The 27,377-nt window shown below is 40.2% G+C and overlaps 1 protein-coding gene across 2 annotated transcripts in view; it reads left to right on the plus strand.

The window, feature by feature from the left end:
- The window catches only part of cntln (centlein, centrosomal protein), a 92,022-nt gene extending 77,719 nt beyond the window's left edge, over positions 1 to 14,303 (plus strand). Inside the window, exons 26-27 of one of the 2 annotated variants that reach the window (XM_055010380.1) lie at positions 644 to 718; positions 14,229 to 14,303. In XM_055010380.1, the coding sequence (XP_054866355.1) occupies positions 644 to 718; positions 14,229 to 14,288 (135 nt within the window). In that variant the 3' untranslated portion in view covers positions 14,289 to 14,303. Of the gene's footprint in view, positions 1 to 643; positions 719 to 11,045; positions 11,914 to 14,228 lie in introns of those variants that run through there. The other variant, XM_023293622.3, reaches the window with a different exon arrangement.
- Positions 14,304 to 27,377: the final 13,074 nt, after the last annotated feature.

Below are 27,377 nucleotides of genomic sequence, written 5' to 3' on the forward strand. Positions count from 1 at the left end.
TTGATTAGAAGCCACCTCAGACTTCACAGGTTTGTGCCCAGTAGGTTCTTCATTCTGTGTAACACACACACACACACACACACACATACACACTCCCTTACTCACTCACACGTTTCCTCTCCTGCCCTTCCTGTTTCCCAGTGAGGCAGTACAAGGCTTGTCACATCATTTCCAGTAGCAACACTCGGGGGTTTGAAGTGAGGAGGTAGCACATTAGTGCTGAGGTGTCCATGGCCACACAGCCGCTCCTCACCCCGTTCATTAGCAGTAACAAGGCTACAACTCTATTAGGTCTTTATACATGAGTAGTATGCAAAGGTGTACTGGCGTATCCTGCCACTGAGTCTCCAGAGAGCTTCTTCAAGGTCCTGGCTGGTGTGATGCTACATTTCTGCCCTTTAGCAGCAGATTTGAAGAGGCCGGTGTTAAGATACTGTAGCGTGTTCTCTTTACAAACCTTACACTTTGATAATGATTGAATTGACATTTTTGCACAATTTATCCACAAAAAAAAATCCTAATATTCCTATGATTTATTGAAAATATTCCCTCTAAAAATCTGAGTGATTCTCCATTACTGTGTGTCTGTTTCACTTTCCTGTCATTGGAATGCATTGATATGTATTTGCTGTTTTGCTTGCAGGGGACTGCAGCCTACTTACAGAGTCACAGAGACCAGGAGTGGCTGGACAACCTAAACCACATCCTCCAGCAGAAGGTCAGACTCACCCACCTGCAGTAATAATGATATAATCTACTCATTCTTGCACAGCCATTTGAATGCAGCACTGTAGTACTCTCAAAAAAAGTACATTTTGAGAAGATATGCAAAAACATGCACTTACTTTATTTCCCTTAAGATTTTAATTACAAGTGGAACTTTAATCTGTTTGCTTTATTTTAGTAAAAAATATAATTGGTTGTCACTGCATTAATAGAACTGGCCATTACCAGGAGGAGGAGCAGGTCTTCTTTTTTAAGTATCATGCAGCAGGGAGAGCAGACATGACGGAAGTGCTAATTGTTAATACAGTCTAATAAGATACAGCAATGTTAACTTATTTCATCACAAAGAAAATGTTACCCTTTTCCTATAGAAGAAAGTTTATTTGTCTAAACTGTGCATTATTTTGCTGAAAGATGGGACTTTGAAATCACAAGCGCTTCAGTAAGAAGGCAACTAAGCTTCTCTTTGTGGTTCTTGAAGACATTTCTTCTCTCATCCAGTAGGTTTCTTCCGTAGTGAACTAAACTCTAAGGATTACCATGATTGAGATTCTACACAGATAGATGGAAAAAATTTGATATATATTTATGGTTAAACTGTGCGCAAAGTTATTGCTGCCAAGAGTTGGGTTTTTTTTATATTTTTTGAGCAATACCTAAAATTTATTTTGTGACATTATTTGTTTGTTTTCTAATTGAGTTTAATAATTGTTTATTTAAAATTTCAGATCAGTTTTAGGGTTGAATGACAATATTATCTTGTCTGTCTACCTATAAAAAAATAATATGCCATATAAATTTTATTTTTGTGCAACTGAAGGGACCCATGACTTCTAGTAGCTTCATTTTTGTGTTGGCGTTTCCATAATGGTTAGCATAATGTGGCAGATACACTGCTTTGTCAGTCTTCAGTACAGAAAAATTTGGGCATCGGTTTCACCCAAATACAGTAAATGGAGGATGAATTTTAGTTCCCACCCCAATGATCCTGCTCTAGGCTCTGAAAAAAAAAAACAATGATGCAAAAGATAAAACAAAGAAAAGCAACTACATCCTCACTGTGTGTTGGAGTCTTTGTGTGCACACAGCCACTCATCTGTGAGTGCTCTGCTGGAGCTTTGCTCGAGTGCTGTCAACGTCTGCTCGCTGTGATATGTGTATGATTGAGAGTGTCGAGTATGTATGTGTGTCTTGTCTGTGTTCTTGTCAGCGGCTGCCGCAGGCACTCATGCGTCGCCTCCGCACCACGACACACACCAGACACTGTTCTCTTGTTCCCCAGATCTTCTTCTGACCTTTCCACCTTCCTCTCCCCCTCCCACACTAACACACACACACAACACTCTACTGAATCCATGTTTTTCCCTTCTAGCTGGACAGCTCTCAGTCCCTGCTCTGTCTCTCTGCCATCCTCCACTGTCCCGCATTCCTCTCTCTCTCACTCTCCCTCTCTTTCTTACTCTCTCTCTCTGGCTCAGACCCCGAGGCAGCTTGTTAGTGGGGAACTAAATATTGATTTGGCGGGCCTGTCGATGCCGGGAGAATGAGCTAGTGTCCACCAGAGACCTCGGCACCGGCAGCCTGCTATCGACGTTTTCCGTGGGCAGAACAGGGGTGGTGGAGGGGGGGCTGGAGCTGGTGTGCAGAGTGGAGGAGGAGAAGAGCGGAGTATGACAAGGCTGAGACTCGCCCCCAGGTCCCTGTGGGGACCGCTGGGACCACCGCAGTCATCCCCCTTCACTGAAACAGACTTTTTCTATCCCCCTTCAAGTCCATCTTGTTTTGTTTTTTGTTTATTTATTTATTTATAATTTGCTCCTCTCCTCTCTATCTGGCAGTTTCCTCTCACTGTCTGATTTTTAAAAGCATATTGTCATATCAAGTGGACAACAAGCTCTGTCTTTTTTGTATTTTTGTCTTTTTCTGTGGGAATCTCACATGCTAAAAGATCAGAGGAAATCTCTATAAGGATTCTTGTTGCTGGTTAATGAAGTAGCTCTCCTAATTTTCTCTGTTTAAGACCACTGTGATAAGGCTGATGCTGAGAAGCCAACATTTTCTTGTGAGCGCACTTTAAGAGCTCTCATACTGAACCCCCTTGGTTTCTCTACTATCTGTCATAGCTTATGAAAGGCTCACCAAGCAGAACATCTGTGAAGTGGAATGGCCTGGCCTGTCACCCTGCCTGTGACACTAATAACACACTCCCCTAATAGTGATATGATCTTACCCAGAGCTGCACTCACACTCTCTTCTTTGGATAAAAAGACACAGAGACAGAAATAGACCCAGTGAAAGGAAAGATGAGAGAGATCCATGTCCTTAACTGGCTGGCTGTCACTGAAAGAGGATGAGGATGTGTCCATCTGTGCGCGTGTATGTCTGGGAATGTGTACATATTCGTGTGTACGTTCACACTCACGACAGGCTCATCTTGTCACTGTCAGTGCCTAATGGAGCTGCCAGTGGGACAGCACTTTATTATCTCAGTGGCCCTGTCAATAGCAAACCCATCACTCACACTGCATGTGTGTGTGTGTGTTTGCAGACGCGAAATAGCTCATGAGAGGTGTGTGTACAGTATCTGTGTCTCTGTGTGTGGGCCATTGTTCGCAATCACTGTCATGTGCTGCCACATGTCAGCATAACAAGAAAAGAGAGACATCTGCAACACACTTGGAAACTTTAAGTTGCAGACTTGAAAATATGTGATGGTTTATGTGCAGGTTTACTTTCCCTTCATGCCAAAGAAGTGCCATAGATTTCTGGAGCCCCCACACCGCTGCCCCACATGTCCACTCAAAATGAAATGAAACATTGCATTCATTTCCTCGTCTCTCATCTCCACTGGTGAGTTAATGAAATCAAACCCTATGCCTCTCAGTAGAGAGCCACCATAAGCAGCGCTCCATAGCCAGAATCAAGGGACGATGCTATCTAATAATCATGAGCAGGCCAGGGGGTGTAGTGTATGGCTCCACCGCAACCTACCATGAATAAGGCCAGCAGTGAAGATGGAGTGTCCATGTGGGCCATGGGGTCCAGGCACCGGCCCGGGGAAGCATTGATTTAATTGCCTTTGGTTTATTTGTGGAGTCCTAATTATTGACTGGAGGTAGAATTTAATGGGCCAAGTCTTTATGAAGACAGGGAAATGACTGGCTTCTGCTGCTGGCCAATAATGAACAGGAGGAACATATGCATGCAAGCGTGTGCACATGCACGGAAACACACACGTTCCCTCCAGATCATTTTTCAGACTCATTTTGTACACACACATACCTATCTCAAGCCTCATGACAGCATAATAACATTTAAAAAGTCATTGACTCTGTTGATTTCTTTATGAGAGGACAGTGGTTTGGTTTACTGGTATGGGGTGGCGCTGAGGGCCTGCTAATATTTACCTCACAATCACACCCAGGGGAGACGTACAAGCATCACTTCTTATCAGCCTCCCAGCTATAACAAGCAGGTGAACATTACATTAAGACAGTGGTAGAGACAGGCTGGACCAATCTGGACTGGACTTGTTATAAAACATCAAAGGCGTTTATGGATAGTCTCCAGGGCTGAAATAATTCCTGTAATTTCAAACCCTTATCAAACTTTAGGGAGGGTTTTGCTGTAGCTCCTTTCTACAGTGGTAAATGGTATTAAATAGCAGACTTTGTTCATGTCACGTCTTGCCAAAGCTTCTCAGCATATTGGTACTTCCTTGGGGCATTACATCATTAACCCTTGGTTTTAAACATATCAGTGACTCCGTTGCCTTACAGTGCTGATGTGCAAAGAAACTTTTCTATTGTTGTTGGCGCTATGAGGGTGAGGGGTAGTGTGTTGTGTTGTGTGGCTCATTATGCCTCTGTAATGACAAGGAACAGCTTCGAGTCCTACACTTCTCTCTGAAGGAAAGTGACTCTAATTAAGCCTCGTTTAATGATTGAGCTAATTAAATCAGCCACTCTTTTTTTTGTCTCTGTAAGTGTGTTTGTATGTGTGTGGAGGGGACTTGAGCCAAGCCTTTGTACTATAAATATGTCACTGCAACAGTGGTTGGGACTGGGAGGAGGTTCCCAAGAGAAGAACTGGTGTTATAATTGTTAATATCAGAGCGCACTTTTTTTGGTACGTTCTGCTTGCATTTGAGATAAATAACAAGCGCAGATTCAGCTTATTGGTGTTGTTCCTTAGTCATTAACAGTTTGGGAGGATGGCAGGCAAGCTACAGTATTGCACATAACACATTCCAACAGATGACTCTCATCGAGGGTGATAGACCAGGTGAAGGATCTTTTTTTTATTCTTGAGGCATGTTGTTATTTTGGTGCTTTAAGGTTATTGCCAGTCTGATTGCACCCAAGGGTAGTCCTCTGGAACACAGTGGACTCTTTAAGTCAACACAGAAAGAGAGTTAATGATAAAAGTGGACATTTCCTGACTGAATAAATGACTAGATGTGTCGAATTCCTGTATGTCACCGAACAAACATTGAAAGGCCATATGTCTTGGCTGCTTTTTGCTCTGTATGTGACAGTTTGCTGCCAGCACAGCCACTTTTGTTGACTGTAACTGCTTCCCCAGTACATTACCTTGGTCAATGAGCCATACTGTTAAGTTGTTATGTTCTTGATTGCTGAATTCTACCTAAAGGTTGCATCTCTTTTGTATGGATATCACCTTTCTATATTTATACCCCCATCATGCCTGAATCACCTCATTTTCACACCTAATGAGTAGGAAGCTGAAACAAAGACCCGGTGCTTTCCTGTGTTTAATCTAGGGTGTATTTAGGTCAGATCCCTAACAAATGCATGTTGCACACCGAAGTGATGTTTCCAAACAACGTATCAAGAAAAGGAGAGATTTTTAATTACAGTATTTGTGGCCCCAAGTGTCCAATTCCCTTTCATATCAGTCTCTAGTGGCCTAAAGGGGAGAAAAGAGAGGGATATGCTGTGCTGCAGGGGTAGGTAATTATGAAGAAGAGCTAGAGAATAGGCTTGTCGGTGCTTTAGTGATTTTCTTACCTGAGCCCCTCTTTGCAAATGTGACATATTCATTATTGGAGATAATCAAATGCAAGACTTTTTAGTATGGTGCCTTTGTGCTTTTTTTAATCTATTTATCATGTTGTTGTTGTTGTTATTCCCCCGTTTGATAAATTTGATTTTCAAACAAAAGTGAGAAGATCAAAGATCAAAGAGCTGTTTTTTCCTCCTCTGTGATAAAACTACTGTAACTACTTCTCCCTTACCTTGACTAGTGGCCTAGATTGGAGATGACTCACTAGCCAGGGACAAAGATTTATTGCAGGTATTTTTCATCCCTTTGAAAACACTCAGATTATACCAGTTAATTCTGACATTTTGTATGGTCATAATGTAGCAATAGTGTACTTCCTGCTTCATTACTCTATAAATATGCAAACTGTATTAAAGTTAGGGAGGTTACAGGTAAACACTCCCGTAAGACTTTTAAAGGCTTAAATGTTGCTTTTATTATAGAGTCCTGGATTAAGCAGCATCTACCTAATTTTTACATAACTGTTAACAGGTAGATTGATAAGGTGGTCATTAAAAAACTGAGAAGAAACACTGCTTTTTTAGTACGCACAGATGTAGCCTCTTATATCTCTTTTGACTCTCTGATTCCCCCTCCCTCCTTATTCTTACTCATTTAGATATCCAGCAGCCTGACTCATTCTCTACAACTGCTCACAAATTGGGCCCTTGGAAATAATTGTGCTAACCCGTTCCGAGGGAGAAGACAAAAGAGCTGGAATGATCGATCTTTTACGAAAAAAAGTTCTTGTGTGTAATGCCACAACCAGACAATGGTCACTGGAGTGCTGCAACTTTGAGCTGCTCCTTGCCTTGAGGTGTGCCCCAGGCTGTAGAATAGCAATGTCATTTAATTGGCTCATAAAAACACCTTTTGCTTGCAGCTCCTGTCCTTGTATTCACACACACACATTTATTTATATATATATCTATATATGTGTGTGTGTGTGTGTGTGTGTGTGTGTGCGTGTGTGTGTATGTGTGTGTGTATGTTGCTGTAGACACACACACGCACACACACATGTCAGTGTCAGTGGCTTTACACGTCAGTTCACTTCTGAAACATGTTCGTGAAATCATACCTAGACAAAAGGTCTGCTCTGCAGGGCCTGTTGAATAGTAATAGGTGTGAGTTAGCATGGCTTAATGCTACAGTAGCTATTTTGGTGTTGCCAAAGGGGACAGGGCCTCTTGCAAAACAGCGGTTGTGTTGCTTAGCGCTGATGCTGGTCGTAGCTAGCTCTGCCAAAGGGGACAGGGGCCCAGCTAAATCAACTGTAGCATAACATTAGTGCCAGTTCTTAACACTGCCTTAAGCAGCCCAGGGGATCCAGTAGAGCAGCTGCATCACAGCTTACCTCCAACCATCCTGCAGGGTATCAGTCCCCAGCCAATGTGGCAGTTAGATGAAAGGGAATGATAGTCCTGCTTATCCCGTTTGTGAGCTTGTGTGCGAGTGTTTGTGTTTCCTTGTGCCACAATCTGCTGATGTAAGAAACAAATCATAAGGAGATGAATCAGGACAAGAAGCATTTTAGTCGAATGTAATGCAATATCCATCAACCAAGAGACTGAAAGATTCTCTCACCGTACATGATAACATCTATCATATAAACTCTAGCAGAGCTTCATGTTGATTCTGTCATGCAGCTATGATGAACTTTGGGTGCTTTGTATTTCTCGTGAAAGAATTAACAGAACAAAACTGGTTTAAGCCTAAATGTGAACCTTTGTTGTATCTCTCTTCTGCATATTACCTGTTGTCTGTCCAGTATCCAATATTCAAAGTCACTTTGAAAAACGAAGGAGCTGAAAGTAGACAGACTTTGTTTGAGACTTAAATCTCCCTCCTGGTAGGTTTATCTAAATCATGTTTACCTGTTAGGGTTGTTTACCCATATTCCCATATTGGGACTTTTAATGATCCCATCTCCCACTTGGCTGTCCCATAGAGCCTTGTGTTGTGGCTGTGTCTCTATTTTAGTGAGTTTGTTTGCATAGTTAGTGGCTCTAAGTGCAATTAGCTGATTGGAAAATGTGCGTATGTGTGTGTGAGACAGAAAGAGTGAACTCTCCCTGGAGGACAGAGGCAGAGGGAGATGTCTCAGCAGTTACTTCAGTGTGGTTGTTCTCTGAGGAATAGTGCTGTGTTTGATGCATCCAGTGCTGCTGGAACCGACTCCCCACTGCACAAGTGCACACTCAAGCACACTTTCACACATACTTCCGGCCTTGTGTTCCCTGCTCCTGTTACCCTTAATGAAGAAGACAAGGTATCGAGGGGCAGGAGGACTTTGGGTGTGTGCGTACATGTGTGCGTGGGTGTGGGTATGTGTGTAAGTGATAGTTGAAAATCACATGTCTTTCCTGTCCTTAAAACATGTCACTGCTAGACTTAATTCCAGTATGTTATTTCATATTCCCCAATGCAGTGTTGTACATTTGAGTTTGTTGAAGCGCTTTCTGTGTTTAGTTCATCAGCTCATGGTTTCACATTCTGTTTTATAATAAACTCTGGCAGAAGCCATGATATTGAAGTTGCTGTTTTCATCTAGGCCTGTCCACTTCTCATCTCATGCCATGTGACTTGGTGAATTGCTCAGGGAAATTATTTGTTTCCGTTGCAAAAAAAAGGGGGGGCTTATAAAAAGCAGTTCATAACTTGAGGGGATTATTTATGGGTGATACAGCCTTTGATCAGGCGCCCTAATGACCATAAAATCCTTGTGTCGATTCAGAACAAAAACAAAATTAGCCAGAACTCTGAGGAGAGACCTGCACCCTCTTTATTTTCACTTTTCCGAGTTCTATGATGATTAGGCAAACGCTTATAGGAAATTCCTTCATTTTTAACCTTTGTAATCCTGTGTGACTTAAAGGACATCAGTTCTCATCCTCTTAATTTCCCAGTATAGATGCAGTCCAGTGAAAACACACGAGAAACAATAATGTAAATGTTCCCATTGATGTTAATTATGCCTTCAGGCACTTCTGCTCAAAAGAGTTGAACTTGTGCTTCTGGGGAAAGCGGAGTTTGTAGTCAACCTCATGAAAACAAAGCAGTGGCTTCCATTTCCAGCATATAAAGGACAGATTCGTTTTTTTTTTCTTTTCCAAATCTCTGTCAAAATACTACTTACATGCTTGTATGTACACTACCAGTCAAAAGTTTTAGAACACCCCAAGTTTTCCAGTTTTTTATAGAAAATTAACCATGTTAATGTCTCATTTTACTCTCAAATGGAAGCACAGAACAAATAAACAAATTAAGTTTTTAAAAAAAATCAATTTAGAAACCAAAATGTGTTCTAAACTTTTGACTCATTAAAGGAGCCACCTTTGGCAGATATAACAGCTGAACACATTCATGGCATTCTTTCCGCAATGGAAATCCAATATTCTTCAGAAAGTTCTTCCCAACTCTGTTGCAGAAGTTCCCATAAATGTGTGGCTCTTGTAGGTTGCTTTGCTTTCACTCTTCTGTCCAGTTCATCCCAAACCAGCTCCATGGGGTTTAAATCTGGAGACTGTGCTGAACACTCCATGGTTTCAAGCTTACCATCTTGTTCTTTTTTCCTAATGTAGTTCTGGTATAGCTTGGACTTATGTTTTGGGTCATTATCTTGCTGTAGGATGAATCCCTGATCAACTAGGAACATACCAGAGGATACTGCATGGTGCTGCAGAATGCTGTTGTAGATGTTTTGGTTCAGGGTTCCTCTCACTCTGTACAGTCACAGACCCTGGATCCAGTAAAACAGCCCCAGACCATCACACTTCCTCCTTCATGTTTGACAGTTGATGTCACACACTGAGGAACCATCCTTTCTCCTACTCAAAAATCCTATGTGATGAACCAAAGTTTTCAAATTTTGATTCTTCAGTCCATAATACCTTCTTCCAGTCTTCAGTAGTCCATTGGTGGTGTTTCATGGCCCAGGCAAGCCTCTTTTTCGAATTCTGATGTCTTAGCAGTGACTTTCTTGCTGCAGCTCCTCCTGTCAAACCTCCAACTCCAAGTCTTCTCTTCACAGCTGAAACTGAGACTTCTTACTACGACCACTATGAAGCTGTGCTTGAAGCTGTTGTCCTGTGAGCCTCCTATCACCAAGCTGTTGACTCTCAGAAACTTGTCTTTTGATTTGATTGGCTTTGGGTCTTCCAGACCTCTTCCTGTCAGAGTTTCCTCCAGTTTCTGAGCCTTTTGATGGTGAAGAAAACTGTACTCACTGACACCTTGACTTTCTAATTTCTCTGTAGGAAAGACCTACATTTTTAAGTGTTTTGATGGTCTGTCTCTCTTCTATTGTTAATTACCTTTTCCTCTCCATTTTTATAGCAACACACTACTTTCTGCAGTACAATACTGTTCAAATAATGCTCTGGAGGGTTTGGTACCACAGTGTGTTCCAACACTACTTTATGCAGACAGAGGGGGTTGGAAGTAATCAAGAAAAGTTGGGACACCTGTAGGGTTTGGTAGCACCAACTTTCAAGGCTTGATCAGCCTCCATTGCTGCAGAACAGCTTTAAGTTGTTAACCATTTCTTGTTCCCTAAAAAATGCATTTTTTGTATAACTCTAAAATGTACATTATCAGTTTTAGGTAACCTTACCTTTTTTTTTTTAACCTCTGGCAGTTCACCACTTACCTTTGTACCATTTCAAGCTATTCATTGGACTTGAACTACTTGAATTTCAATTAAAAAAATAGAAAAATTGGGGCGTTCTAAAATTTTCCACCGGTAGTGTGTATTAACACATATTTTAACTGCTATAGTTCTTACTACTCCCACTCTGGAAATGAGAATAACATTTCTGACACAATTCCAATGCAAGATCAGGGATCTTCCCTCTGCCAGTATGGACTGGAGAAACAATTGCAATGTCAGACATACACGTGAGACTGAACATTTCACTTAATATTCAAGAATCATGCACGATCACTGAACAAACATGGAAACTTAGGAAAAGTGAATTGTGTAATTAGGCTTTGAAACAGCTGCTGTGTAGCCTGCTTTGTGAATTGCCTTGTCAAAGCACTCAACGTGAATTGTCCCATAGAAGTTTCACAAGTCCTAAGGCCCCATCTGGGATTCTCTAGTTTCACAAAACACTAAGCAGGCTCTCTGAAAAGCTGCCAGGTGTCAAAAATCTGATTTTTCTTAAAAATAGTTGTGCATTTATGTGTTTTCCTCGTTTTCTCTAACCCCTTCCACCCCCACACCCTTTTCCTATCCTTCCCCTCCCCTGCAGATCCCCTCTGCTGGCCAGCTAATGGAGGCTGTGCGCGTGAAGATGAAGGAGAGGAAAGTGCTGACAGAAGAGCTGGCCGCGCTCACAACACCAGTCAGCGAAAAAGCCTGACTCCCTGGGCTGAGGCTGGGAAAACTGTCATCCTCTTCTTTTTCTCCCTCCCTTTTTCTCTCCCTCCCCAGTTCCCACTCAGTGGGAGCTGGGCTGAGCCAAGCTGAGCCGGGGCAGCAGAACCAATATTTGTGAGAAAAGCACTGTCGACTCACTCTGGGCCACTGGCTCAACACAGCACCCCGGCTTTTGTAAATGAGCCCTCGACATCTGTGTTAGCACTCACTGCACTATGTCTATCAGACAGGCCCTTTAGTGCCAAGCTAATTTACAGGGCAGCCACTCTCTTCCACTCTCACTGCAGACCTGGGGTGATAAGGCAAATGCTTACACTAATGTTAAAGTTACACGTTTTTTTTTTTTTGGTTTTGTTTTTTACTTTCTTTTATCTCCTCTCCTAATTTATTTGGCACCTCGAGGACCTTAGGGTGCAGAGATTTGACCTAGCAATGCCAAGTCAACACTTTGAGAAGGTCCAGTGCAGCACAGAGCAGAATATTCACCAAAAGAGGTTAAATCTATTTAGCAAGCTGCTCTCAGAGATCCTGTCCAATGATTGAAGCCAGTAATTGTTTCATTTTTTCAAATGCACTGCATGTATTTATTTTTGAAGTATACTAACCTTATAGATGGAGAAGATTGTCATGACTTCTTCTGTTCATTTGTGCTGTTGATGATTTAATTATGTTAAATGACAGTTGTTTTTTTAATAAAAAAAACCTCTTAATTTCCAAATACAAACTCATTTGACTTATTTCTGCCTTCTGTCCTTCAAAAACTGCCGAATTGCTGTGATTTTTATCGCCATGTTCCTTGTCTAAATGTTCTCTCGTATTTTGCTCGTTCCAGCAGCTCAAAGGACTGTCAGTCAGTGTGTGATGGTGATGGCGGACACTCTGCAGGGCGGCAGGGTTCTCACACCTCTGACATGATTGACAGCTGCCTGTTGGCATCGTTCCTGTCTGTAACAAGTGACCCCCGCTGTTGACATCATTAATAAGGGTCCGGATGAGCACACACATACAGAGCAGTGGTGCATTAGAGGAATGGTTCCATCCTTGACACAGCTACCTCCAATCCCTTTTATCTGTTTCCCTTTTCCTTTCTCTGTTGTTATTCATTTAGAATATTAAACCATGATCCTGGTCTCCTCTGTCCTTGAGCTGGCATCACACACAGGAGATCCCACACTCCTCCTTTCAAATCACTCCTTTTTTTCTCCTCTTTACCTCTCTCGGCTTTTGTTTTCCTCTTCACCACTTTCCTCCTTTCTTTTTAGTATGTATAATTAACAATGGTGTGAAGCATCCTCCATTCAGAAATTAAAAAGAAGTAATTCCAATTTTTAATCCCCCCCTCCCTTCCAAATATATGCTAATGATGTCGTTTTCCTTTATCTTTTTATAATAAAGGATTAGGCCAGGACTGTCTCTCGCTGCAACTCGGGGACCAATTTAGCTGGGATCCAGGAGAGACAAACCCTAGTGGTTAATTACCATTCATTAACATAGTTTGCATCTTTTCTTCTTCTCCAATACCCAGGAGTCAGCTATTGTCAATATTTGTCCCATATAAATTTCTCCAGTCTTTTTTTTTCCAGTCACTGTCCTCCAGCGTAATGCAGCTAATGACAAACATTAATAACTCAGAGAAATCCAGTGGCACGGTGGGTGAAGAAGAGCAAAACATCAGTGCCACGCAAATTATCTGGGAGCCCCCACCCCTTGCTGTCTGACTGTCTTTATTTCTCTCTCTTCCTTTTAGCGTGTAATGCATAGTCAACATATTTGCTCGCCATCCGGCCTCGGCTGACACACTCGTGCTACTTCTGTGACATATTCAAATGCGGGCCCCCTCAGCTCGTACTCCCTTGGGTTTAATTAACCTGGCCTTGCCTCTGACGCTCTCTCAGTGAAGATGTTAAAACAATCTTGAAAACACCCTTCAAACAACCCCCCCGATCCAACACACACACACTAATTTCTTCCACTAGGTGCTGTATATGATTCATCTCTTTTTTTTTCCTGTGTAGGAATTGCGTGCCATACCCTTCTTTTCTTCTCTTTCACTCTCTACTTGTCTTCCACCCTTCTTCTCTTGTACAGCTCTCATTAAGACAGATTTCCTGTGGGAATTACTTTGATCAGTAGTTCCAAATGCAAAGTTTTTCTGCCTTCCCCTTTATTCATTGCAACACAATGTCATTTTTTTGCCTCCATCTTCATCTCATTCTCTCACCCTGACTTCTTTTTAAATCCAACTTTCCTGTATTTTTTATTTTTTTTTAACCACAAATTCCTGCAGGACATGGTTCCTGAAGGGGTAGAGGAGGTCAAGGTCACGGGTTGACTTTGGGGTCGATCGATGATTTGTGTACGTGTGTGTTTGTGTTGTGTGTGTCCCAAGGCTTCTCTGTTGTGCTTTTAAGTTCCCTTTGTCTGGTGTGAGTGCGTGCCACTTGGGTGGGAAGGCGGGCAGACCACAGTACAAAGAACAGTCAAAGCACAAACTGAGAATTTCTTCAGCCTCCATCTGATACACAATTAGTCCTTGCAGATCTCGTCAGCCAGCTGTGGAGTGAATAGAAAACAGCCTCTGGTGATTTCCCTTACTGCACTGACACAGTTTCACACCCTAGCTATCGCTGCCAATACAACAGTCTGCTTTGATTTTGGAGGCACAGACACTTGGCACTGTCTTAAATAACAAGGTACTTGTGACACACAGCCAAATGTGTTTTTGACAAATGTATAATGCAACATGTTTACAGTTTTCATTGTCTATCATCCATGTTTGATCCACAGAGAGACGATTCAGTAACAAAAGGTAGATGTTTTTTAAGATGTGTAGGACAGAAATCGCTTCTGCATTTCAGCCAATCACGACAAATATTGCTAAAACTATTATGTTTTCGGCATGCCTTCTCAATATATTCATGTAGAATGTTCTTTTATATTAGATCAGATGGCACCTTAAAAAGAAAAAAGGGAGTCTCACTGTCCTCATGCACATATGCTATGTATACAACCTCATTGATCTTCACGTGAACAAGTCCCTTATCCTCCTCTACAGTGCTCCAGACATGAAACGGCAGCAGATTATGGGTGGATGCGGCCCGCCGTGGGAAGCTAGGGAGCAGATAAAAAGGCAAGTCACTCAGGGGACTAAAGCTATGTTTTGATGCTGTGTGATAAAGCAGAGGCATAGGGCGAAAGGAAGGCAAAAGTTAGAGGATCTGTCTGTCTGTATACCTATATATACATCTGTATATCCTTTTTGGGGTTTTCTCCCTCCACCTCACTCGTCTTATCCAACGTAACTGAGCTCTTCCTGCACTTTTATTGTTCTTTGACACTCACACTTTCTCCGTCTCCGTGGACCGTCCTAAGCCTTGTTCATGGCAGCTGTGTCTCTAAAGCTGTGGCCTGAGCTCCTGGGGAGAAAAAAAGAGAGAAAGGGAGAAGGAGAAAGGGTTGATCTGCTCTCTAAGCCACCTATTCTTACAGCATCGGAGGGAAGCTGCAATCCTCGACATTACCTCAGAGAGAAGCAGCTTTTCAGTGTGACTACCTGAACCCTCCGGTGTCCTTATGATTAATCTGGGATGTTGTCTCAACTGATGTAGAAAATGTGGCTCTTAATATTACAGATCAGTCAAAGTGTCATACTTGGGTGCACTATATTCTCAGAGCTTTTATGCTTTAAAATATGCCAGTCTCCCAAGCAGGGGGATTTTTTGCTCTTGCTTAATCAGTAAGCACGCTATCCATAGCTCTATTTTTGTTGCGTGCAGAATGAAAAACAAACGGCTAAAACAGTATATCAGTCTTCATTTGTCCTCTCTGTTACAAAACAGGCATCCAGCCTTTGTTTTCTGCTCCAGCATATATATAATAATGCCTTAGTCTGGGGTATATAGCTCCTCAAAGCACCTCTCCACCTTGACTAACTTTTCCAAGCGCTCATTAGCGGACTGGCTGAAGTTTGGAGGGTATGAAGCGGGCTGGCAGATTACCCCCTGTAAAGTAGCACACCTCAGGTAATCACACTAATGAATTCAGGCGCCCCCTCCCCACTCATCCACCCCTTGTTCCTTTCTCCATTTCCCTTTTCTTACTTTCTCCTGTTCTTCCACAGTGGCTGGTCGGTGCAAGAAGTGCCAAACAACAAAGTGTTTGTTTGCATAATATTAGCGCTGCACGCTCGCGCACAGTGGCGGGGGCCTGACTGCAGGACTGACTGGAGGCTTCCCATGAACACAGGTGGAGCAGGGCAAGCATCACTGGGACCAATTAGAGCAGAGCACAGGTACATTAGCATGTTTGAGTGGAGTGGGATGGCGTGGGGGATTGGTGGACCTCATGAAACACACAAACACATGACTACAGCCTGGCGTGAGTTAGCTGGTCGTCTCCAGTGACATGACTGGCATATGTGTGACAAATGACCCCTGGTCCTCCGTCAGAGCTTATTCCCTTTTTTCTATCCGCACTGCAGACATATATTACCAAAAGATACATTTACTGTCTTCTAGAGATACATAAACACAACCACTTGCTATTGTTTTAAAGATTAATACAGAAGGCGGTTTCTGGTGGGCAGTTGCCTCAAAGGTGAATAGAGGCAAGATGGGAAATGTGATTCACAGTGGTGCTGAAGGTAGAGCAGCATGATCTCGAGCATTAAAAAAAAGACTTGTTTCTAATAAAACTACCATGTAGAAATTGAATATAGTAACTAATAAATAAACATTAAGAAATCATCGGTTTAGGTAGTCTACATTTGTCCACCCAGTTGGACATGCCCGCGGAATGCCACTTGAAGGGATTCCCGATGAGATTCTTGAACCGCCTTAACTGGATCCTTCCAGAGCAAATAAAACAGTGTTTCGTCTCCAAGCTTCTTTGATGTCTGACCTTAAGACCTTAAACTATCCCTAACGGTGAGCGTAGACACCGTGCAAAGGCCACTTGTGTCTGAATTCATTCTTCAGTCGCTACACGGACCTCATGATCATAGGTGAGGCTTGGGATGCAGGACTTTAATTTGGCTTTAAAAAGATTCTGGAAAACTTTCCAGTGAAAGAAAAGTAGGGTCTTACTCAGGCAGAATCACAGATCTCAGCCATGTTGGGTGATGGAATAGTTTGAGACACCCAACACACCCTCTGTGGAGGAGACGAAGTTGGTTGGCAAACCATTGACTAAAGTAGTCAAAATGTCTGCAGTTGCTTGGTGGAAAGCTCAGAGATCCCATTTTTATTAATGTATTATTCATGATCAAAATATGGCTTGATGGAAGGGATGATGTAGTCAGCTGCGATGCAAATTCTTTGAGTCATGAAGAAGTGAATCAGTTCTTAAACTCATGCAAACATGCAGCCCACGGGCCACAACCGGCCCTCCAGCGAGTCCAATCCAGCCCGTGAGATGACTTTGTAAAGTTTAACAATTACAGAGAAGACATTAACTGTAAATTCTAAATTTGTAAAACTATAAATTTATAATAATTTCTAGACCTTGACAAGTTGTTTTGATCATAATCAAACTTTATTTATATAGCACTTTTTATACAATTAAAATGCAACACAAAGTGCTATACAACATTTAAAAACATTAAAAATAAGAAAACTCATCCCTCCCTCCATATATCCATATATGCACACAACCTGTCTACTCTAATGAGCTACTTGTTACAAATAGCTTGTGATTTAGATCAAATCCATGTAGGATCCATCAGTCATTATTACACAGTGGAACAGGACAAGAGCAGATTTCGTCTGTCTCTTTCCTGCTCTGGGCTGAACACCTTCACCTTCGCCACAGGTTGGAGACGGGGCTCACTTTGATCAGTGGAGTCGAGACACCAAGACACTGCAAGCAAGACGCTTTCCAGATCTGGTACGAGGATGCAAAGAGACGAATCAGCAGGAAAGCATGAGACCAGACTTTAAAGGATTCCTCTACACAGACCTCCAGGATGTAAATTAGGCCTGTTTCAGCCAAGAGACAGGTTTAAACCCCCAGCCACTATCAGGCCTACAAGGGACCAAATGTCTCTAAATACACATTCGGACTGATTCCTGAGCCACTGAAGGGGGCCTCAGGAACCTGGATGACAACTTCAAAGACATTCCACTCACTGACAAAGGAACTCTGGACTCAAATCAGAACCAACAAAGACAATCATCCCACAATTCTGGACTAAACTCCTTTTTATGTACATCCATTTCACAGAACAAATGAACTTGTCAATAACTTCATGGTCAATCTACATCTTTCCTTGCCTTTTATCTTTTATTCCTCCTGATTAGTATCAATATGATGATTCGTAACATGTCTGTCATTCACATCATATCTGGTATCGTTCTCATCCCGTCTGTCAGTAATGCACCTAGATAAATCATGTTCACCAAAGTACAATATTTTTGGAGTTATAGATACCACAGAATTATGTGCAAATGTAATTATGCGAGGGACATCTGGACCTTAGCCCTCCCAAACAGGGGTTGGTCCAGATGCCCCCCTTCCTTAATGAGATGCAAGAATCCGTTTTAAATGATCACATCTGAAAGCACCACTTTGAGTCCTCCTTTCTAAGAGTCCTCCTTTCTAAGAGTCCTCCTTTACCATCGAGTTCTCCCGACTCTGAGGCCCCACACTGTCCACCGCCGTTCTGACCCACATCAACAAAGGCCGACTGGACCATCCATCGAGGCATCATCATCATCATCACGCAAGTACCTTTCAGTCACTGGAACTTGGTGCAACTTTCCCAAATTATCTTTTCAAAGACACAATTTACAGGCCAACAAATTAGCCTACTATCAAATTGGCGGCTGCTTTCAGGTTGGGTCTATTTTTCCCTTTCCCTCAGAACACCATATTTCGAGTGTAATATTAATCCTAATATTGCGTTAAAATATTGTGTTCTCTTCCTTCCTTTTTCTGTCATTCACATTTCACCATCTTATTTGTTTTGTGTTGTTGTTGTTATTCAGAGTGTAAAAAGGCCGCTGCTTTCCACCGTCTTCCAAAGATGGATGTACGGGGGAGGAAGCCTCCTGATTTGAGGCGGCTGCTTTAGCGCCACAATATTTTTATTTTTACAGCAAAATAATGCTGCTACATGTTTAATTTTACATTTTTTTATAGAAAGCCCTAAAATGCAATATCTGCCAGATGGTATATGTTTATAATCACATTACAAAATGTACTGAAAATAGAGAATAAAGCTTGCTGGTGTTAAAAATGCTGTAAAAAAATTTCTCCATGAAACATACAGTGTATATTGTGTTTTAAAAAAAAAAAAAAAAAAAAAAAACAATAAATTAAAAATGGAGCTGTTTCAAATGTAATAAATGTCAATTTATATCTGTTTTGAGTCATTTAGGACATGGTTCAAGTTGTTTGGGACAGTTTTTTAGTCATTTTGGACAAGTTTCAATAATTTGGGGCATATTTTGAGTCATTTTGGACATCTTTTGAGACTTTTGTTTTCCTTTTTTAAAATGCTTAGTAATTTGGGACATGTTTCAAATTATTTGGGATATTTTTTAGTAATTTTAGACATGTTTCCATGTAATTTTGGACATGTTTCAAGCCATTTAGGACATTTTCTGAGTCATTTTGAAAAAATTTCAAATAATTGTGGGCAAATTTTGAGTCATTTTGGAAAGAAATGTGAATTTATATGTGCATTTATGCAGATATTTAATCATATTTTGACTTGTTGCATATTTTTATATTATCTGGCAGTTTTTACATTAGCAGCTACTGGCACTCATTGAGAAGGACATTTATTGGGTGGCCGTTTGCCAAATGAAGCTCAGTAGAAGCTGGTTGATGCAGCATGACAACTCTGAAGTAAAACTACTGCAAAACAGTTTCAGATAAAGAAAATCCAGCTCCTGCAGTGGCCCAGTCAGACCACAGACTTTAACCTAACAGAGGTACAGTGCAACAACCCCAAGAGAGCCAGAAATCCTAATACGGTCCAAAATTGCTCATGGCAGCTGCAGGAAAACCTTGTTTTAGGCTGCACATGCCGAAGAACCTACTATTAAATCCAAGATTTCACTTACTTTTCCAACAGCAATTATCCCAGACACTTGTAATTAGGACTTCCACAAAGATCAGATCCCAGTTTATGGTCATGTAACACACAAAAACAGCAAACTCCAAAGGGTTCACTTTTTTCTTTTTTTTTTGCCACCGTGATTATTCCAGCTTTCAGTGTGAATGATCAAATTTGAGACGAGTGTTCAATAACTAAGTGAATGATAGCAGTCTCATATGTGACTTCAGCCTGGCCTCCATCCGTCTGTGCAGTACCGCTGAGATTTATGGTCTCCTGAGTTAAGACAAATGGACGCTCACCTCAGGTCACACTGGCGCACACAGATCAGTGAACCGTGGAACTGAGCAGTTTATCAGAGCTGCCTGCTGAGACCAGTGAGCGGGAAAACCGAGCAAAGAGTCACTTTCTCTGAGTCAATAAGAGCCGCTCATACACAACTAATGTTTGTCCTTCAGTATGTCTGATATTCCTGCTGTCACTGCGGAGCTGGTCTACCTTGATGGACTATTCCAGTTGTACACTGTGTGCTGCGAGGAGGTTTCGTGTGAAACCTCGTTGTTGTACCTCTGTTTAACCACTAGGTGGAAGCAAAGCATCACAGTTTGTCGTCTTGCATGCAGTGGACTGAGGATGGACAAAAGAGTGACAAAAACAAATTGAATTCTTATAGATTTTCATTTTAAAAAATGCACTTTTTATTCTAACATTCTTGTGTTAGAAAAGAGGACATTTGGGCTTCAACATTTTTGAAAAATAACCTTCTCTTTTACAGTTTTCTGCTCCATATTCATCAATAATAGGTAATAAACTATCAAAGGCTTGATTGGCTCAGCTTACACATCAATGGTACCATTTTTATTCCATGTTTTATTTGTTGTTTGCTAACCCTACTCTAATCACAGTAACAGGGTTGCTAATCCATGCTAATGTTAGCTTTTTCTCAGGAGTAGAAGCTAGATATTTAGCTAGATGTTACTGCTGACCAAGAGGACAAACTGACTGATGGAAAACAGTCAAAAAGAATTAGTCTGATCCTGATAATATGAGGTAGAGTGAGACATTCAATCAAGGCTGACAATGTTTTGAAAATATGAAAAATAGAAGAGAGGACATAGCTTTGCTCTACCCATTCTTTTGGAAAACTGATGATGTTAATTCCAGCGTTTCATGTGATTCACTGTTTTCTTCTTCTACCAGCTACAAAAGTTATACTAACAAGGTTGTTGTGGGACACACGTTCCATGCATAATAATTATTATTTAAAATATTATGTTGATTTAAAAAATGTTCCCACAATTACAAGAGACATCAATGAAAAATAATACTAAAAAGAAGGAGATTTTAATTTAATTTTAACAGTTTTATTTGAGATTCAGTTTGGTCATCAGGGGGGTGGGACAAGAGAAAAATGTTATTTTAGGGGGAACTCTAGACTTATTTGGTATTTTTGAAAATATTTTCAAACATTCTTTTCTCATAGTTTTTTTTTTGTTAGATTTGGTCTCAGGACAAGTACGTTTACACAGCAACTGCAGATTTTAGTATTTTGTTTATGGATTATTTGAAATTTGATGGGTGGGACGTAAAATGTCCTCCAGTTCAGGAATGACCCAGTTAATGTTGGTGGACCATTATCAGGATTTCTTATTTTTTCAGTATTTTCATTGTTTGGCGCATTTGTAAATGCAATAATTTGCAGACAAGGAAGCATCTGGGTTTCCAATGAAATCCCAATATGAGGGATTACCTTCTTAAATAATATTAGTTTTTGACAGTTTGGTCAATATGTGTGCAACACCCCATCACTGAAATAGGAAATGCTCTTTTAAGATGCATTTTTACATTGGATTTTTTTTACACAAAGTTACTTTTGTAATATTGAATACAATCTTTCTTTTTTCTTGTCCATTTTGATAACCATTTTTCCCAGCACTTCTTGTTTTAAGAACATAGAATAAATGGTTCAGTCTCTGTTCAGAAATTGTCCAGTAGATGGCGCGACTATAACATAACAAATTCCTCATTTTGAGCCAAGCACTGCTGCAGCCTTTCTGATGCGGAGAAGTGTGGTCATTTCTGGAGGGCAGAACTGTGCATAAATAAAAATGTGATGAGATGATCCAGGAATTAAACTATAGTGAAGGAACGATACTGCAGTTTAAACAGAAATGAACAGAACTTATTATATTAAAGTGCTGCTCATCTAATACAATAATAGATTCATCTAGGAGGCGTGGATGCGTATTTAGCAGATATTTTTGAATTTGCACAGATATGCAACTGTAATGTCAAATTTACCAAAGATGTGTGAAAAGATGTAGTGTGAGATGTGTTCTGTTATCTGGTGTCATTAAACATAATGCCATCGTAGAGACTTTACTTCAGTTATTATTATTTCTTACAGAGTCTCTGTTCTAATCGGGAGAAGACACGTCACACCGGAGACACGTGGACACATGGCTTTACCATTACGCACATACAGAGTTTGCATTTTAGCACCAAGGAGTTATTTTTCAGGATCGAATGAGATTTTTTACTTGAAAATTATCGTATTTAAATGGGCTCATAATGAGCATAGGAGTTCACAGCTTGACAACTCAAATGTTGCAGTCTGTATACACATATACAACCTCCATTGCTTTCCATTATCCATCCCACAGCCGCAGATATGATCACGTTCAGGGTTTGATGGCTTGTTTTATTATCGTCACTCCACGTCTTATCCCAGGTCTGTAATAGATATTTTAAATTGGATGCGTCTCAGACTGTGAAAGTTGCCCCCAAGACAGCCGACGGGCCATCTGGCACCGAGGAACTGCGACTGCAAATGTGTGCGAGTGGCTTCTTAGCTTTAGTAAGACCTTTTCCTTGCGTTAGTCATGTCGTTTTGTACGGCTTTTCAGTCGCTGCAGTCAGCGACTACTGTGAGCTCCTGGTCGAGTGTGATCGAAAGACGTGATGGGTTAAACCTCTGTGTGCGTGTGCGTGTGCGTGCGTGTGCGTGCGTGTGTGTCCACAGCGGGTGGAAGCTGTAGATCGTGCGCATTGTCGAGTTCAAAGCAGCATCACTATCACGATGGATGTGCTTTTAATCTAGAGCTTATACCGCGTCTCCCCACCATTTATTTTCGTGTGGACGTAAACCAGGATTCTTTCATCTGCGTCTAATTTTGTGCCATTACGCACGGGTTTTTACGCACCATTCAGCTCTCCAAATGAACAAACTCAGGACGCTAGCAGTTCAAGCTCATCATTTTATGTATAATGTTAATTTTTGAACATGTGGTTTGGGGTAGTTAGAAATTGCTTTAAGCAGTTAGAATTAGAAAATGTTTATCTGGCTTTACAACAACGGTTTTAAGACATATAGTGAAGACAAATAACAAGAAACAACTTATTCTAAAAGACGTCGTTGGAAACAAATAATGACACTACAGGTCCATTAGTGTCTGTAAAATCTACGGTTCAGTGAGAACACGGCAACTGCATCTGCTGAACGAAATTCTTGGAACAGCCACTAATAGCGTGTGATGAGTTTAAGTTATTATTCCATGAGGAATAAACTGTCTTTCTCCATATTTATGAAACAGATATTTGTCACAAATCCTTGTATCTCTGTTACATAGACAATTATTTTCAAAATAAAAGAGCCTTAAAGTAGATTTTTAATGTAGTGGTCTCAGCTTAAAAAGGCTAAGTTCTGGCATGTTGCTTCTCTCAGTGAACAAGATTTTTTGATATTTTTTTTGTGTGTGGGTGTAAATTCATTATTTTTTGCATTTTTATGTGTGTGGGGTCCATTCATAGAGTCAGTTTGATAGAATTGGAGGAAAGCTGGTTCCATTTTTGGCTGTTGGAGGGACGTCAGTGTTTAATGGACGCTGTCCAGGGTGCTGAAGAGGTGGAAGCGCAGAGAAACTAGTTGCAAAGCTTAGATCTGCATGCATGTAGAGACCATCCATTCACCTTTTCTGGTCTCATAAGGACACGGTGGATGGAACCAAAGATCTGAAATTTGGACTCATCAGACCAAAGCACAGATTTCCACTGGTCTAATGTCCATTCCTTTTGTTTCTTGGCCCAAACTAATCTCTTTTGCTTGTTGCCTTTCCTTAATAGTGGTTTCTTAGCAGCTATTTGACCATAAAGACCTGACTGGTTCAGTCTCCTCTGAACAGTTGATGTAGAGATGTGTTTGCTACTAGAACTCTGTGTGGCATTTATCTGGCCTCTAATCTGAGGTGCTGTGGCCTCAGGACGAAACATCTGCAGTGATATAATATGAACATAGAAGCCCACATACGCAGAGAACCTGTGTGAGAGCTGCTGTAATGCATGAATAGTGATCATTTAGAAATACAGCCTGCCACCATATCTTAAATTGGGCCATTAGCATAATTATCCACTTATACTGCTTTAATTCTAAGTACGCTCTCCATTGTAAGTAAAATGATAGCTAAGCTGTATTCAAAAAGCCACTAAATGCCTTATTAATTAGCTCTGTCTAGCATACGTTTCCAGTAATTACATTCAACGTAGCAGTCAGTGCTGTGGAGTTGGGAGGCAGTGGGGGGCACCAGCAGACAACTTTATAATCACTCTGCACATGTATAATGATTTCTATCATTTAAAAAAAGCTATTTTAACACTGAGCAGCAGCATTGGGGACGCTGTATTCCAGGGGTGTCAAACATGCGGCCTACGGGCCCAAACCAGGCCTCCAGAGTGTCCAGTCCGGCCCTCTCCAGGACGACTTTGTAAAGTGTAAAAATTACAGAGAAGACATTAACTGCAGACTGTAAATTTGTAAAACTATACATTTTAAATAATTTCTAGACCATGACAAGTTGTTTTGTTCATAAAGTAAAATACTAGATTGTTCATTGTGCTTTTGTCATGTTGTGTTTCATTTTTGTAATGTTTTGTCTTGTTCTTCTTGTTTTTTGTCTGACTTTTGTCATTTGTCTCATATTTTTGTCATTTTGTTTCTTGTTTTTGTCGTTTTGTGTTTCCTTTTTGTCTCATTTTTTTTCTATCTTATTTTTGTCATTTTGTGTCTTGCATTATTCATTGTTTTGTGTCTAGTTTTTGTCATTTTTTTTCACACTGTCAATTTTTGTCTCGTTTGTGTCGTTTGCCCATTTTTTGTCGCTTTGTAACTTTTTTGTCTCTTTTTTGTTTTGTTCCATGTCGTTGACCTCATTTTTTTTTCATTTTGTGTCTCATTTTTGGAATATTTTGTCTTGTTTTTGTTGTTTTTTGTTTGTTATTTTAAGTAAAATACTAAATCATTCAGTTGCAAAGACCTGTGACTGAATGTTTTGTTCCTTTGTAGACACTCTGTGATCTGTGAGTTGTAATGTGTAAATGATAAAATGAGGCATAATGTTGTTGAATTTTAATTTATTTTTCTTAACAAATTTCAGGTTGTTCATGATGTTTTGTAAAAAGATCATTTCTAAAATGTGAACATTGTCAGGATGAACACAGGCCAGGCTTCAGATTACAGCGTTAATTACAGTCTGTTCACTTTTTGTGCATAGAGAAGCTGATACTGCAGCTTTCTACCAACAAGCAGCTTCACAGCCTACCCACCGTAACTAATAGAGACAATATTTTTAGCCACGCAACCTTGATGTGATGTGAGGCTTCCAACTATACGACTGCACATCTAGTCCATTCAAAGGATTCATAAAAGTCTAAAGCAGGGGGTCAAACTCATGTTAGTTCAGGGTCAACATTCAGCCCAATTTGGTATCAACCAGACCAGTAAAATCACAGCATAATTACCTATAAATAACCACAACTCCAAATTTTTCCTTTGTTTTAGTGCAAAAAAGGTACATACTGAAAATGATCACATTTAAGGAACTATCTTTTTTACAAAACACTAGGAACAAAGTGAAATTTGTTAAGAAAAATAAATTTCAACATTATGCCTCAGTTTATCATTAACACATTATGACTTACAGATCACAGTGTGTCTACAAAGACACAAAACATTTAGTCACAGGTAAATGGAGCTGAATGATTTAGTATTTTACTTTTAAAAAGACAAAAAAAAACAACAAAACCAAATATTACAATGAGACACAAAATGACAAAAGCGCGAAACAAAATGACAAAAAATGCAACAAACAATACAAAACAAAAAAAAGAGACAAAAAAATTTGACAAAAAAGTTACAAAGTGACAAAAAATGGGCAGATGACACAACCAATGTGCCAAGTGATGTATGAGACATAATAATTCAGTATCAAACAAAAGACGTGTCAGTCTTATCAGACTTATTTAAACAACTAACCCTTCAGTTCATTCATGATTTCCTAAACACTGAAAACTCCATCCAGGCTCAGAACTCAACCAGAGGACGGTCGACTCTGACATGATGTCCCCTCTAGAGAATGTAGAGAAGCTACAAATACTTATTCACCTATGATATAAATAATAGGTAGAATTTAATAAAATAATACATTCATTCAGAGCTGCCAGGTTCTTAAGTGATGCAAAGAAAAGCAGCACATAACAACAGTTTGAAATACAGAACTTAAAATGTTACTAGTTATTTATAAAGCCCTAAATAGTTTTACTCCACAGTATAATGCTCATGTGTTAACTCAGTTTTCTGCTGTTGGGTCATTTATGATTGCAGTAACTGCCACCATTTCAGTTAAAGCAAAACTAAACCCAAATTCTTTTTCTTCTTGTTTGTAGTTTTTCCTGCAGCTGTTGGTGTCTTTTGGTCGTCCTGCTTTTTTGTATCAGTCATTTGTCTAATTTTACTCTGCTTACTTTTCCTCCTTAGTTTGATGGTTCTACGTCTCTTCTGCAACTACTTCTCCCTCTAACCTGTCCGTGGTTCATGTTTTTTGTTTTGTTTTTTGCTGTTTCTTCCCTCTTTTTCTCACCCTAAAAACCCTCCCTGAGCCTGCCTCTGCTGCAGCTCTCTACATATTAAAAAGAAGTTTTTTTCTTCTCTATCGCCACCAGTAGGTTTGTTCAGACCGAATCCTTGGATTTATTAAGTTTTCCACATGTAATTTAGTAGATTTAATAATACTAAAGGGTCTTAACTTTAATATTTAAACATGTTATGCACATTTTTTATGTTAAGCTGATTTCCCCGAAGGACACTTTGGCTCTGTTGCTTTATCTGTGCTGTATAAACAACAGGGACGCAACTTTGCAGAGGCTGAATGTTTCACCACAGGATGGCAGCATTTCCACTTTTACTGGAGCCAATTACAGTCAGATATTTTCGAAACATTACACCCAACAAGGCTCAGGTAAAACTGACAGCATCACTTTGCTGTCCTCTACAAGTTCTGCAGCCCTCAAACATAAAAGTAGAACCTCTGCTCTCGTGCTTTTCTGTAGGTATAAACCTGATTAGAAAAGTTAGCATGTGGTGTTAAACTCAGTTCTACTTCGAAGTCGGAGTTCAAGTCCAAATCCAAAAATGTTAAACTGTTTGGATACTTTTTGAAAGTGTAGCAGCTGCATCAAAGTGCACTGAATGTCAAAAGCTCATATTAGGCATACACACACTTTTTGTAAATGCGTGTGTAAAAAAATCTACTGGAGAAGAATGAGTTTATAAAAGTACACATTGTGATTGTGGACATTGTTTACATTGTTTACTGGGTTTTTTTGTTTGTTTTTTTATGTTAGTTTTCGGGTTAACATGTAAATTAATACTTTTTCCAGTGATTTTACTCGATCGTATCTGTAAGGGTCGTTCCAGAATCGGAGGACACCCATCAAATTTCAAATAATTCAAAATACTAAAACATGCAGTTGTTGTGTAATTTTACTTGTCCTCAAACCAAATCTAAAAAAAAAAATGAAAATATTTTTAAAACACCAATTTAATCAACATAATATTTTAGATAATTATTGTGCATGGAATCCTGTTAGCATAACCTTTTTAGCTAGTAGAAGAAGAAGAAAACATTGATTGAATGTCTCACTCTATTTCATGCAACCCTGTTGTGCATATTGTCAGGATAAGACAAATTCTTTTGACTTTTTTCTTGACTGTTTTCCATCAGTCAGTTTGTCCTCTTGGTCAGCAGTAACAGCTAAATATCTAGCTTCTACTGCTGAGAAAAAGCTAACATTAGCATGGATTAGCAACCCTGT

This window comes from Amphiprion ocellaris, chromosome 4 (assembly GCF_022539595.1).
Source record: "Amphiprion ocellaris isolate individual 3 ecotype Okinawa chromosome 4, ASM2253959v1, whole genome shotgun sequence".
NCBI lineage: Eukaryota > Metazoa > Chordata > Actinopteri > Pomacentridae > Amphiprion > Amphiprion ocellaris.